The sequence below is a fragment of the Mobula birostris genome, chromosome 28 (genome assembly GCF_030028105.1).
Source record: "Mobula birostris isolate sMobBir1 chromosome 28, sMobBir1.hap1, whole genome shotgun sequence".
Taxonomy (NCBI): domain Eukaryota; kingdom Metazoa; phylum Chordata; class Chondrichthyes; order Myliobatiformes; family Myliobatidae; genus Mobula; species Mobula birostris.
In genome coordinates this window covers 43,483,208-43,495,871 of record NC_092397.1, presented here as the reverse complement: position 1 = coordinate 43,495,871, position 12,664 = coordinate 43,483,208, and the positions used below count along the sequence as shown (strand labels likewise).

Here is a 12,664-nt window from a genome sequence, read left to right as displayed (position 1 = left end):
ATACTATTACAGTGTGAAGCGTATAAGGCTGAACAAAATCAAATACAGTCCTCAGTACAATCTTTGTGGGGGGGGCAGATAGTTTTCAGATAAAAACTTCATTAAGTTATGGGAGTGACTTTAAGTAAATTCAGCTGCAGCTTGAAAAAGCATATAATAATGGTAATGTCACAATTGTTTTGGGAGACATCAATATGCAAGGGGATTGTGTAAATCAAGTTGGTATCAGATCTCAAGAGAGGGAATTTGTTGAATGCCCACTGGACGGCTTTTTAGAGCAGCGTGTGTTGGGGTCTACTTGAGGAAAAGCCATCTTAGATTAGGTGATGTGTAATTATCCTGATCTTATTAGGGAAATTAAAGTAAAAGAACACCTAGGAGGCAGTGATCATAATGCATTAAATTCATACTGCAATTTGAGACAGAAAATGTATCAGTCTCGCAAGGGAATAAAGGAAATTACAGAGCCATGAGAGAGGAGCTTGCCCAGGTGAATTGAAGGAGGATATTCTGGGGATGACAGCTGAGCAGAGGTGGCTGAAGCATCTGGGAATAGTTTACAAGGTGCAGGATAAACGTGTCCCACAGATGAAGTTCTCAAATGGCAGGGGTAGGCATACGTGTCAAACAAGTGAAGTAAAGGGCAGCATTAAATCTGTGGAAATGGCATATAAGGTAGCAAAATGAGTGGGGTTGGATTATTGGGATGCTTTTAAAATCCAACAAAAGGCAAATTAAAAACCATTTTAATGAGGGATATTTTCAGGCAGCGTAGTAAACATGTAGGATGCTCTGCACAGGCTGCATTGCAGGCCAAGTCTGTGGCTATATTTAAGGCAGAAGTTGATCATTTCCTGATCGATCAGGCCATCAAAGGATATGGCGAGAAGGCAGGTGTATGAGGTTGAGTGGGATCCGGGATCAGCCATGATGGAATGACGGAATGGAGTCGATGGGCTGAATGGCCTAATTCTGCTCCAGTGTCTTATGGTCTTACCAAGATTCACCCTGACCACGCTTTTCCAGTCAGCGCCGCCCCAACTGGTCCGATTAAAACTGTGCATTTACGAATGGACTTTAGGACCCGGGGGAGCTCAGGACCCACCGCCCACGGCTGCTGCTGAATCCGCGGTGCGTCTGTTTGGTAGACGGATGCCGTAAAGGAGTTAAAATAATTGATCGATAATTCTTATATCGTGTTTATTTCACTGTCAGTACATTTGTATTTACAGGGACTTTACTCCTGACGCCGGTCCCGGGACCTGACCCGTTTACAGACCCGGAGCGGAACCGGAGCAGATTCTCACCCACTCGTTTTCATCCCAGGTCGCAAAGAAAGGATAAAGTTTCGCAGTGAATTTATTCCCAGTGAAGGAGTGGAGATGGGACTTGGTCTCGGCATTGTAAAATAAAACTGTTCCGGACTCGTAACTGAGATAAACTCCCACCCTCTCGGGGATGGGACCGGCAGGGAGACGGGACTCAGGGGAGGGGAGAACACCGAACACGTCACAATCCCGATGTAACACGTCATCATCCCGCCCAATAACCCAGACTCCGGTCTCCAGACGCAGACTGACCAGTCTCTTCCTCTCGACAGAGTCTGCGGCCACTCCGAGACACCAGTCCCGATTCCCCGTCACCTCCACCTCCCAGTAATGTCTCCCCGATGTGAATCCCTCCGATCCCAGCACACATTCCCAGTCTGTGAATCTCTTCCCGGTGTCAGGGAGATCCCTCCGGGTCCCGGTCCATCTCACACTCTTCCGATCCTCAGACACCTCAAGACACGGATTCGCCGTTTCCACATCCAGGGTGACAGCGACTGGGGGGAGAAGCAGAGAATTAGGGAGTCCCCGAGGATCGGGGGGAGGCTCGGGCAGCGCGGCCCCGGGGATCAGTGGGGAAGAGACTCGGGCAGCGCGGCCCCGGGATTCGCGGGGAGACTCGATCTCACCGGCTCCAGGACGGGTGGAAAGGCCGCTGGGTCTCAGGCGCGGTCTAGTGGCCGACACGAACCTTTCCCGAGATTTGACCCGACAAAAGCAGATGGACAACTAATGTCTCCCCAAGGGTTTTCCGCTGGACGGAGAGCAGAGATTACCCGATCAAACAGACACAAAATGCTGGAGGAACTGAGTGGGTCAGGCAGCATGTGTGGAGAGAGGTGGACAGTCTACGGTTGAGGTCGACATCTTCCCTCAGGAGCAGAAATTAATAGGGGAGATAAACATCAGAAACGAGTGCAGGAAAGCGGGGAGGGGATTAAGTTGGGAAGCGGGTGGTTCAGTGGATTTAAACACGAGGTCGCAAAGGCTCTTCGGCCCAACTTGTTCGTGCCGAGCAACTTGCTTTACAGAGCTATTCCCATTTGCCCATTGTTCCTTTCCACCTTTCTTATCCAAGTACCTGACAATATGTATTTTAAAACATTGTCACTGCACCCAACTCTACAGTTGCTCAAAGTCCCTTTGTAAACTTAGATAATCTTCTTCGCTGTCCACTATATCATGAATTTCGGTGCACCCACAAACCTACTAACTAGGTCACCTACATTCTCATACAATTCATTAATATGAAAGACAAACAACCCCGGCCGCAGAACCGACATCTGCAGGTCACAGGCCTCCAGTCCTCCGCGCTTAAGAAACACTTGGACAGACACTTCAACGGGCAAGGCACAAACTAAGACTGACCTAATGCTGGCCAAAGGGATGAATGTGGATGGGTAAATAGGTGAGCACAGAGGTGATGGGTTGAAGGGCACATTTCTATGCTGTCCGACCTTGGATCAGTAAACTGAATGGCTAAGAACCCCCCGACCTCTTCCGTTCTCCACGGGTGCTGAAAATCCCAACGACAGTGACCCCTAACCCATGACATTTCTCCTTGGTGCGACGGAGGATGAGAGGTGACCTGATCGAGGTGTATAAAATGATGTGGATAGTCAGAGGCTTTTCCCCAGGGCTGAAATGGTTGCCACAAGACGACACAGGTTTAAGGTGCTGGGGAGTAGGTGCAGAGGAGATGTCAGGGGTAAGTGTTTTTACTCAGAGAGTGGTGAGTGCGTGGAATGGGCTGCTGGCAACGGTGGTGGAGGCAGATACGATAGAGTCTTTTAAGAGACTTTTGGTTAGGTATATGGAGCTTAGAAAAATAGAGGGCTATGGGGAAGTCTAGTAATTTCTAAGGTATGGATATGTTCAGCACAACTTTGCTGGCCGAAGGGCCTGTATTGTGCTGTAGGTTTTCTATGCTTCCTCAGACAGGTGAAACTTCCTCCCTCTATTCTGCCTGTTGACCCGTGAAAAAAGTTGTGTTTCCCTGAGGTCTCCTCTCATTCTTCTGAACAGAGAACAGAGAAGAGTACAGCGCAGGACCAGGCCCTGCACTCAATCTGAACATTCATTTCTGAGCGTGAAGTGTGAGCTGTGAGGATTCAAGACAGTAAAGGAGTTGATAATGGGAATCAGTAGGGGAGAGATGAATGGAAGATTGAACCAGAACCAGATGGGGGAGGGGTGGAAAGCCTCTGTGTGTAGATGTAACGAGAACACGTGGAGGGGGACAAAGATGGGAGATGAGGATCCCTCTGTCCCCTTTCTCACAGCCCCATCACCAACAGCCCCTCATGAGGAAAGGGGATGAATTTGCAGGGACCCTTAAGCAACACAGGTTCTGATGAAGTGTTTCAGCCTGAAACGTAGATTGTTCACTCTTTTCCATAGATGCTTCCTGGCCTGCTGAGTTCCTCCTGCATTTTGTGTCTGTTGCTCCGTTTTAAACATCGTCAGTATCTGGCCTTCACAGGGGCCTGTGGCAGATTCACTATCCTCATCATCTCGGTTCTAAATGGACATCCGTATAGTCAGAGACAGTGGCATCTGGTCCCAGCCTCATCCACTGTAGGAAACATCCTCCCAACATCCACTCTCTCCAGATAGATTTTAGAGAGATCATGTGAGACCTTCATCAGGCCCTGCGTAGTTTGGAATACCAGCAGGTGCAGATTTTCTCGTTTTGATTTTTAAAACAGAAGTTGATCAGCAAACTTCTTGATTAGTCAGGGCGTCAACAGTTATTGGGAGGAGGGAGGAGAATAGGGTTGAGACTGATAATACATCAGTCATTCTTATAAACTCCCATGTGTACAGGCCCAGAACCATCAACACTCCTCATATGTTTACTCCTTCATTCCCAGAATCATTCTTGTGAACATCCTGGACCCTTTCCAATGCCAGCACATATTTTCCGATATAAGGGACTCAAAACTGCTCACAATACTCCAAATGTGGTCTGACTGATGCCATATAAAACCTCAGAATTACTTCCTTGCTCTTGTATTCTAATCTTCTCAAAATGAATGCTCACATTGGGTTTGCCTATCTTACCATCGACTCAAACTGCAAGTTCACCTTTAGTGAATCCTGCACAAGGACACCCAAGTCCCTTTCCACCTCGGGCAGCACGGCCCCGGGAGCGGGGTAAGAAGACTTGGGCAGCGCAGCCCTGGGACCGGGCGGGAGAGGGGGGTGGGAAGCGGTGGAGGTGGAGATTCTCCGATTCCAGCATATCTTTTCTTAGATGAGGAGCCCACACAGGTGAGACCTCACCAGTGCCTTATAAAGCGTCAGCATCACATCTCTGCTAACACTGCATTTGCCTTCCTCACAACCGACTGTACCTACAGGTTAACTTTTCAGGTGCTCTACAGAAGAACTTCCAAGCCCATTTGCGTCTCAGACTTTTGGATTTACTACCCGTCAAAGTAAAAACAAAATGTGTATTATTTCTACTACTAGAGTGCATGACCATGAATTTTCCAGCATTTTATATCATTTTCCACTTTGTTGCCCATTCTCCTCATCCAAGTCCTTGTGCAGCCTTCCTTGATATACAGAATAAAATGGTGGTGTCCTAACACTGTCCCCTGTGGAACACTAGTCACTGACAGCCAACCAGAAAAGGATCACTTTACTCTCATTCACTGTTTCCTTCCAGTCAGCCAATGTTCTAACCATGTCAATGACTTTTTCTGTAATAACATGAGCTTTTAACTTGGTAAGCACCTTCATGTGTGACACCTTGTCAAAGGCCTTCTGAGATTCCAAATATACAACATCCACTTCATCCCGTTTATCTATCCTACTTGTAATCTACTCAAAAAATTCCAACAGGTTTGTCAGGCAAGATATTCCCTTAAGGAAGCCATGCTGACTTGTCCTATTTTGTCCAGCGTTACCAGGTATTCCATAACCTCATACTTAATAGTTGACACTAACTTCTTCCCAACCACAGAGGTGAGGCTAACTGGTCCATAATTTCCTTTCTGCTGCCTTCCTCCTTTGCTTAAAGGGTGGAGTGACATTTGCAATTTTCCAGTCCTCTGGCACCATGCCAGGTTCAATGATTTTTGAAACATCATTGCAAGTGCTTTCACAATGTCTATTGCTACCTCTTTTAGAACCCTAGAGTGCAGTTTACCTGTCCAAGTGATTTATGAACCTCTAGGTATTTCAGCTGTTTGAACACCTTCTACCTTAAAATAGTAACTGCACTCACTTCGCTTCCCTCGCACCCTTCAGCATCTGGCAGAGTGCTTGTGTCTTCCACCGTGAAGTCTGATGAAAAATACTCATTTAGTTAATCTGTCATCTCATTGTCCTCCTTTATTATAAATCCAGCCTCATTTTCTAGCTGGCCTATTTCCACTCTCATCTCTGTTTTATCTTTTTACAATAGTTGGAAAGCAAGTTGATATTGTTTGCTAGCTTGTTTTACAAAGACAGGCGTGTAAAAAGGCCCGAGTTACCCCAACAACAAACTGTAGCAGTTGTTACCATCTGGGAAACGGTACCACAACATGAAAGCCAGGACCAACAGACTCTGGGGACAGCTTCTTCAACCAGGCCATCGGACTGCTTAACTCATGCTCACACAGCTGTATTTCTATGTTACATAGGCTACCATGCTGTACATATTATTTATAATAAATTACTATAAATTTCACATTGCACATTTTGAGGGAGACGTAACGTACAGATTTTTACCCCTCGTGTATATGAAGGATGTGAGTAATAAAGTCAATTCAACTCAATTCAATTTCATAGTTAGTTTCCCCCTCCCAATGATTCGTTTAGTCGCTCTCTGTAAGTATTTAAAAACTTCCGAATCCTCTGTCTTCCTTCTATTTCTTGCTTTGTTTTATGCCCTCTCTTTTGTATTTACATTAGCTTGTCTTCCCCTGTAATGGAGTGAAGGGATAGGTAAATAGGGGTATAGACTAAGAACAATGATTAACTAATGATCAATCATCTTCTGGGCGCCTTAGTTACTGTATTGGACAGTCAAAAAGACGCTTTACCCAGCAACCGGTGACGTACTAATCGTTGTTCTCTAAAGATAGGCAGAGTTTCAAATAAGGAACTATCTGATCTTTCAGAAGTAGCTCAAGGTATAGCTAAATATGGGAAGTATAGTGTAAAGGCTAGAATGTTCTGGAGAAAAGGGGACGGGTCGGAATGAGGAACTGATGGGCTAGCTTTGGCTTAAAATAATTATAACTAACTAACCAATGATTATTTTCCATATAATTGTATCTTAGCATGTTATTGAAATGATTCTAATATTATCTAAACTTGTAATCGTAAAGTTTCCTGCTACCTGATCAATGTTATAAGTTGTGCAGAACTGTGTAATTCGGGGGCACTGTCTGGACTGGCTCTTGTGGGAAATCAGTCTGTAACTTCCCCCATAGCATGCTATGGGTAAAGAATAAAGGTTTGAAAAGAATTACGTGCGTTAGTGTTTTGTGGTACTTTTGTTGTTGCATCAGTCGTTCCACAACGGCACTTGTACTATTTTGCCATTTGAGGATTTATTTATCTCTGGAATTCATCTATTCTTCACCTTCCTCATTTTCCTGGAAACTCACACCATTTCTGCTCTGCTGTTATCCCTACCACCATCTCCTTCTAATTTACTTTGGCCAACTCCTTTATCAGACCACTGTGATTTCCTTTACTTCACTGAAATGCTACAACGGCAGACTTTACTTTCTTCTTATCAAATTTCAAGCTGAATTCAGTCATATTGTGAGGGTTCTTTTACATAACCATTTCTGGTTCAATACATGGCACCAAATCCAGTAGACCTGTTCTCCGAGTAGGGTCAACGAAAAACTCCTTTAAAAAGCCATCATGTAGTATTCAGCAAATTCACTGTCTTGAATCTACTTCCAACCTGATTTTCCCAATTAACCTGCATGTTCAAATCTCCCATGACTATCATGACATTGTCCTTTTGATCGGCGTTTTCTACTTTCATTTGTAATCTGTGATCCACATCCCAGCTACTGTTGGGATGCCTGTATATATCTGCCATTAGGGTCCTTTTGTCTTTGCAGTTTCTTAACTCAATCCACAGGGATTCAACATCTTCCTATCCTATGTCACATCTTTCTACTGATTTACCAGCAGAGCCACACCACCCCCTCTGCCTACCTTCTTGTACCACCGATGTATTGTGTAACCTTGGACATTCAGCTCCCAACTACAACCATCCTTCAGCCACGATTCAGTGATGGCCACAACCTCATACCCAACAATCTGTAATCGAGCAACAAGATCATCCACCTTATTTCGTAGACTCCGTGCACTGAGATCGTTGTGCTTTGTGTACTGTATTTTCTACCGTTTTAGATTCTCCATCCCTTCTGCACTGATACTTACCCTGTTGTCTGCAATTTTGTCCTCGCATCTGTCCGCCCTATCTGACTGTCTGACTGCACCCTACCTCTGTTTATAACATCAGCCCTATCGAGAGTCCCTTCACTCTAGTTCCCACTCCCCTGCCAAATTAGTTGAACCCCCCCCCCCCAACATCTGTATTGAACGTCACTGCGAGAATATTGTTCCCCCTCGGGTTCAGGCAGAATCCATCACTTTTGAACAGGTCGTACCTCCCCCAGAAGAGAGTTACAAGATCCAAAAACATGAAGGCCTGCCCCTGCACCTGCTTCTCAGCCACACATTAATCTGCCAAATCATCCTGTTTCTACCCTCACCAGCACGTGGCACAGGCAACAATCCAGAAACTGCAAACCTGGAGGTATGTTTTCTTGGCTTTCTACTGAGCTCTCTAAATTCTATTTTCAGGACCTATTTGCTTTACCTTCTATGTCATTGGTACCAATATGTACCAAGATATCTGACTGTTTTTCCTCCCGCTCTAAAATGTTGCGGAGACGATCCGAGACACCCTGACCTTGGCATCTAGGACGCAACATGCCAGTCGGGAGTCCCGTTCACGTCCACAGATTCTCCTGTCGGCTCCCCTGACGATTGAGTCCCCTATCACCACCACACTCCTCTTCTGCCTCTAACAACAGCAAGAGTTGCCGATCCAGAAGGAGGAAGACCGGTGTCAATCAGAGTCTGCACTCACAGTGCACGAAGGACTTGTGTATTTTTCTGACAATCCTGGTCACCACACAGAGGCAAGCTTTTACTCCCTACAACATCATCAAGTCAGTGTTAATTTCCCAGCTCCTGCGGTAAGATTCAAGCTCATGTCTTGGCGTGTTCGTGCTGCTTGCCTGGGATTAGGACACAGTGGTTCATCTGTCAGTCCCGTGTACTGGTTGTATTATGGTCTTGTACTGGTGTGTTTAGTCGTCTGACATCTCCTGCTGACCACGTGACAGTGATGCCTCCCAGTTGGTGGCGTTGATGTGGAATAAAGTTTAGTTCCCCTTCAGCCCATTATCACACACAATCTTTGCTTAAATTACAACTTAATTGAAAAATGGGAAATTAATTTTCGTAAGTTTTACCTCGATTATTGGCAGTAATTGTTTCTCTCAGCACTGTGTTCAACAAATAGGGGTTATCGAATTTTTCAAACAGTTGGGCCTCATCCGTCACTAACAATTCCTGGACATCGTCAGTGATCCTGTAAATATTTAATTGCTTCTTATAAACTGCAATTTTGAACCATTGTACAAATCTATACAGGTTTTTAATAAACAGTATGTCCTACCTCCTGTTCCAACGAGCTTCCTCCTGAAATAAATGAAACACAAATCTGATTAGACTTAGACTTACTGTCCACATCCGGAATCTCAACTAAATCATTACAAACTGTTGAAAATTCCCTCTCCCTCAGTCACTCACACACACAAACAATACAGAACTAGGGGGTTAATTAGAAGGAGTGTTTTTTGAAAGTTAGACCATAAGTGAGAGGATGAAACTTACGGGAAAGTCAGGACAGGTTGTGTATTTTCATCTGGATACAACGTCAAGGTAATAAGATGGGGGAATTTAAGATCAGTGATGGATTTGATTGTTTGCAGGTGAAGAAAGTGCAGCTATTTATAGGAAGACTTGTGGGGAGATGAAATTCCAGATGGAGTTTAATGAATCCGATAAGACATTTAGTGAACAGGATGTGGAACTCACTGTCACAAGAGTGTTTGAAGCGGAACAGAAGAGATTAAATGTCGAGGGGAACTGGATAAACACAAGAGGGTCCATGGAGTTCAGAGCACTGTTGCTGGTTGTGGTGAGTAGGTGGGTAGAGGCTTGTGAAGCAGGAAAATTGATAGCAGAAGATGGAACTAATGGCTTGTTCATAATGGACAATGGGAAACATCTGAAAAAAGGTAACGAGACAGTGAAAGTTTCTGAAATCTGATGTAAACCGGATATAGAAGATAAGTCTGATGTGTGGGTCACATTCTTTGGTCCCACTATGTGCCGGAGAGACCCTCACACCCACCGCTCCAGACACACTCACAGCCTGTGACTGAAACTGGCTGTTAATGGGAGTTTTAGAGGATATTTAATGTGGTAATTAACGACAGAATCAGCAACTCTGTGTTATGATCAGAATCAATCATTTCAGAGACGTTTGCATTCTGTCCTGGGATGTACAGAATGAATGGACATCTAGTTGTAGGACAACAACTACCCTGAATAATTGCATCATTTGTCTGGTGAAAAGCAGTTCACTGCCATTGGTAAATGACATGTGTAGCAGCAACACATCTGTTTTCTGTCTGCATTGTATTTTGCGTTGGGTGCTTATTGTGGTGACTAGTCAAGTGAGTGGCGTTGTAGTAATAGCGAAGGGAATAAGTTACGTATTTGTGCTTTGTTTTGGGTAGCTTTGAAATGGGGATAGACGGATGTCATATCATTTCTTGATCGCTGAGTTGCAGTTTATTTACGATTAAAAATGCTGAAGTTTCATCGTGTTAAGACTGTGCGCTGCTAATGAAGGATCAAATACATGTCTTCAACATTGTAGAACGTCATTATTGGAGTGATTGGAGGGCTCATCATGCAAGTATAACAATGTGTGCGAGATCGACAGCAGCGGCAATTGTTTCGTTAGAACTGGCCGTTGTGCTGTATTTCTTTCAAATATACCACTGTTCATTTAGTGCCGTTTGACAGTAACAAATTGAAATATATTACCTTACCTTGAGAAATAGCACACTGTCTTTTTGATCGATCTGTTCCTTTAACTTTGAGATTTCCTCCTGAGTAAACCTTATATTCTCATGAATCTCCAGTAGATTTTTCTCCATTAGATTTAGAATCCTCGCCTCTTCCTTCCTGAGATCCCTGAGTAAACTCTGCTCTTTCTCAGTGATAATCTGGCGCAGTTCCTCAAACTGGGATATGATATTGCACTGAATGCTGTGTGACTGTTTCTGTCGAATGAAAGATGAAGATTAGTTTTCTGTACTACAGTGTGTATTCCCTGATGATATTAAGATTCAGTCCAAGCTTGTTCTGCCAACCTTCCTATCAACTCCATTCCCTCACGTTTTCCTGAAGCCTATTCTTCAGCACTGACCACATACCTACCACCTGATTCACATACACCCTCCCCAACCTTGACAGGGTTAATTGTTATTAACCACTCATCCAGCATGTCCTTGGGATGTGCCTGAAACTGTCGAGGTCACAGAGATAATATTCAAAATACACCGAGACAGCATCGAATCCAGGTCACTGGAGCTGTGATACTCTACTGTTCCCCATTAATGAGAGCAAAGATATATAGTAATATCAGAAACTCCTCCCCGGAATCCTCACCCGAACTCTGGAAATCTTCTCTTTCTGTTGCTGCTCCATTTCCAGGAAGTCTGATGTCTTTCTTGTGAGAGAGTCTAAGGAAGATTTTAGCTGTTCCTGCAAGTTCGAGCGCGAAGGACAGAGAAAAAAAATGCAACAAAAGAAACAGGTGATCAAACCCGATTATCGCACACAAAATGCTGCAGGAAGTCAGTGAGTCAGGCAGCATCTATGGAGGGAGAATAAACAGTGGACGTTTCAGGATGAGACCCTTCATTAGGACTGGGAAGGAATGTGGCAGAAGCCAGAATATAAAGGTTGGGAATGACAACCGCTGGCAGGTGACATTTGAGAAGACGTGAGCGGGAATGTGGGGGAGGGAGATGAAGTAAGACGCTGAGAAGGGGTTTCTGGAAGAGGTAAAGAGCTGAAGAAGAAGGAATCTAATACCAGAGGACAATCGGCCATGGAAGAAACGGGAGGAATTGGGTCTGTTTGGGGCCCTTCAGGTTGACGAGGGAGGAGGTATAGGAGTCAGGTGTAGTATTTGTCCTGCCTGCAGGTATCAGTGTCAGGAGTGAGATTCGTGGGGCGGAGCGACTGGATATGGGAGTTACAGTACGTAGAGAGCGATCCTTACAGAGAGCGGAGCGTTGTGGGGAGGGATGGGAGTGGTCTGTGGGTGGGAAAGATGTGCTTGATGGTAGAATTCCGTTGGAGACGGCGTAAGATTTGGAGAATGAAATGGTAGTTACGGCGGCTCTTGTGGTGATAGGTAGAACAATAGAGGAATGCTGAGTATCAAATTCGGGTTAGTTTTACCTTGTAGAGTGTAACAGCTTCTTTAATTGGCATGAAGCGATGCTCCCTGTGTTCCTGCGCATCTCTACAGATCAGACAGATTAGTGTCTTGTCCGTTGCACAAAACAGTTTCAGTTCATCCTCATGTTCCTCACAGTGAAGTTTACTTTCCTTCGCTTTCCGATTCAGGTTTAGATTTCGAGCTTTTTCAGCCAGATTTGCTAAGGCCCGATTGACTCTGAGGGTGCGGTTAGGAAATGCCTCTCTACATTCTGGGCAGGAGTTTCTCTCATCCCTTTCCCAACACTGTGTGATGCAACAGCGACAGAAGTTATGCCCGCACTCTAGTATAACCGGATCGGTGAAGAATTCCAGGCAGATGGAACAAATTACCTCCTCGGTCCAGCCCTCGGCCGGTCTTTTGGAAGCCATGTTAACTCGCGGCACTTCCTGATTCAGAATGCTTTCACTTTCGGGGATGATGATCCTCTGCAGTACCGCGATTGTCCACTACGCGCGCTGCAGTCTCAGGGAAAGAACATTGTGTCGCTGCGCAAGTTCAGTATCAGAATCAGAATCATGTTTATTATCAACGGCATGTGATGTGAAATTTGTTAACTTAGCAGCAGCAGTTCAATGTAATAAGTAATCTAGCAGAGGTAGAGCATAATAATAATATATAATATAATATAATAGATATACAGGTGAAACAATTACGTGTATTGAATAGATTTTTATTAATGTACAAAAACAGAAATACTGCATATTAAAAAAGT

General features: G+C 44.7%; 1 protein-coding gene across 2 annotated transcripts; it reads right to left on the bottom strand.

Annotated features, from left to right (window-relative positions):
- Positions 1 to 1,185: 1,185 nt before the first annotated feature.
- LOC140189059 (zinc-binding protein A33-like) lies at positions 1,186 to 12,334 on the bottom strand. 2 transcript variants are annotated; one of them, XM_072245763.1, is made up of 6 exons: positions 11,910 to 12,334; positions 11,109 to 11,204; positions 10,487 to 10,720; positions 9,040 to 9,062; positions 8,834 to 8,952; positions 1,186 to 1,825 (listed from the first exon to the last, which is right to left on the bottom strand). In XM_072245763.1, exons 1-6 carry the CDS (start codon positions 12,318 to 12,320, stop codon positions 1,272 to 1,274), a joined length of 1,437 nt encoding a protein of 478 aa, XP_072101864.1. In that variant the 5' UTR covers positions 12,321 to 12,334; the 3' UTR covers positions 1,186 to 1,271. The 2 variants fall into 2 exon arrangements, with proteins under 2 accessions (XP_072101864.1, XP_072101865.1); XM_072245764.1 differs by lacking the exon at positions 11,109 to 11,204.
- Positions 12,335 to 12,664: the final 330 nt, after the last annotated feature.

What these genes read in the sequence shown, in the direction of transcription:
- LOC140189059 (XM_072245763.1), bottom strand. Translation starts at nt 12,320, where the DNA reads ATGGCTTCCAAAAGACCGGCCGAGGGCTGGACCGAGGAGGTAATTTGT. An exon ending in AAGCTGTTACACTCTACAAG is followed by an intron (nt 11,205 to 11,909) that starts GTAAAACTAACC and finishes TCGAACTTGCAG; the next exon opens with GAACAGCTAAAATCTTCCTT. An exon ending in GAAGCTCGTTGGAACAGGAG is followed by an intron (nt 8,953 to 9,039) that starts GTAGGACATACT and finishes AAATATTTACAG; the next exon opens with GATCACTGACGATGTCCAGG.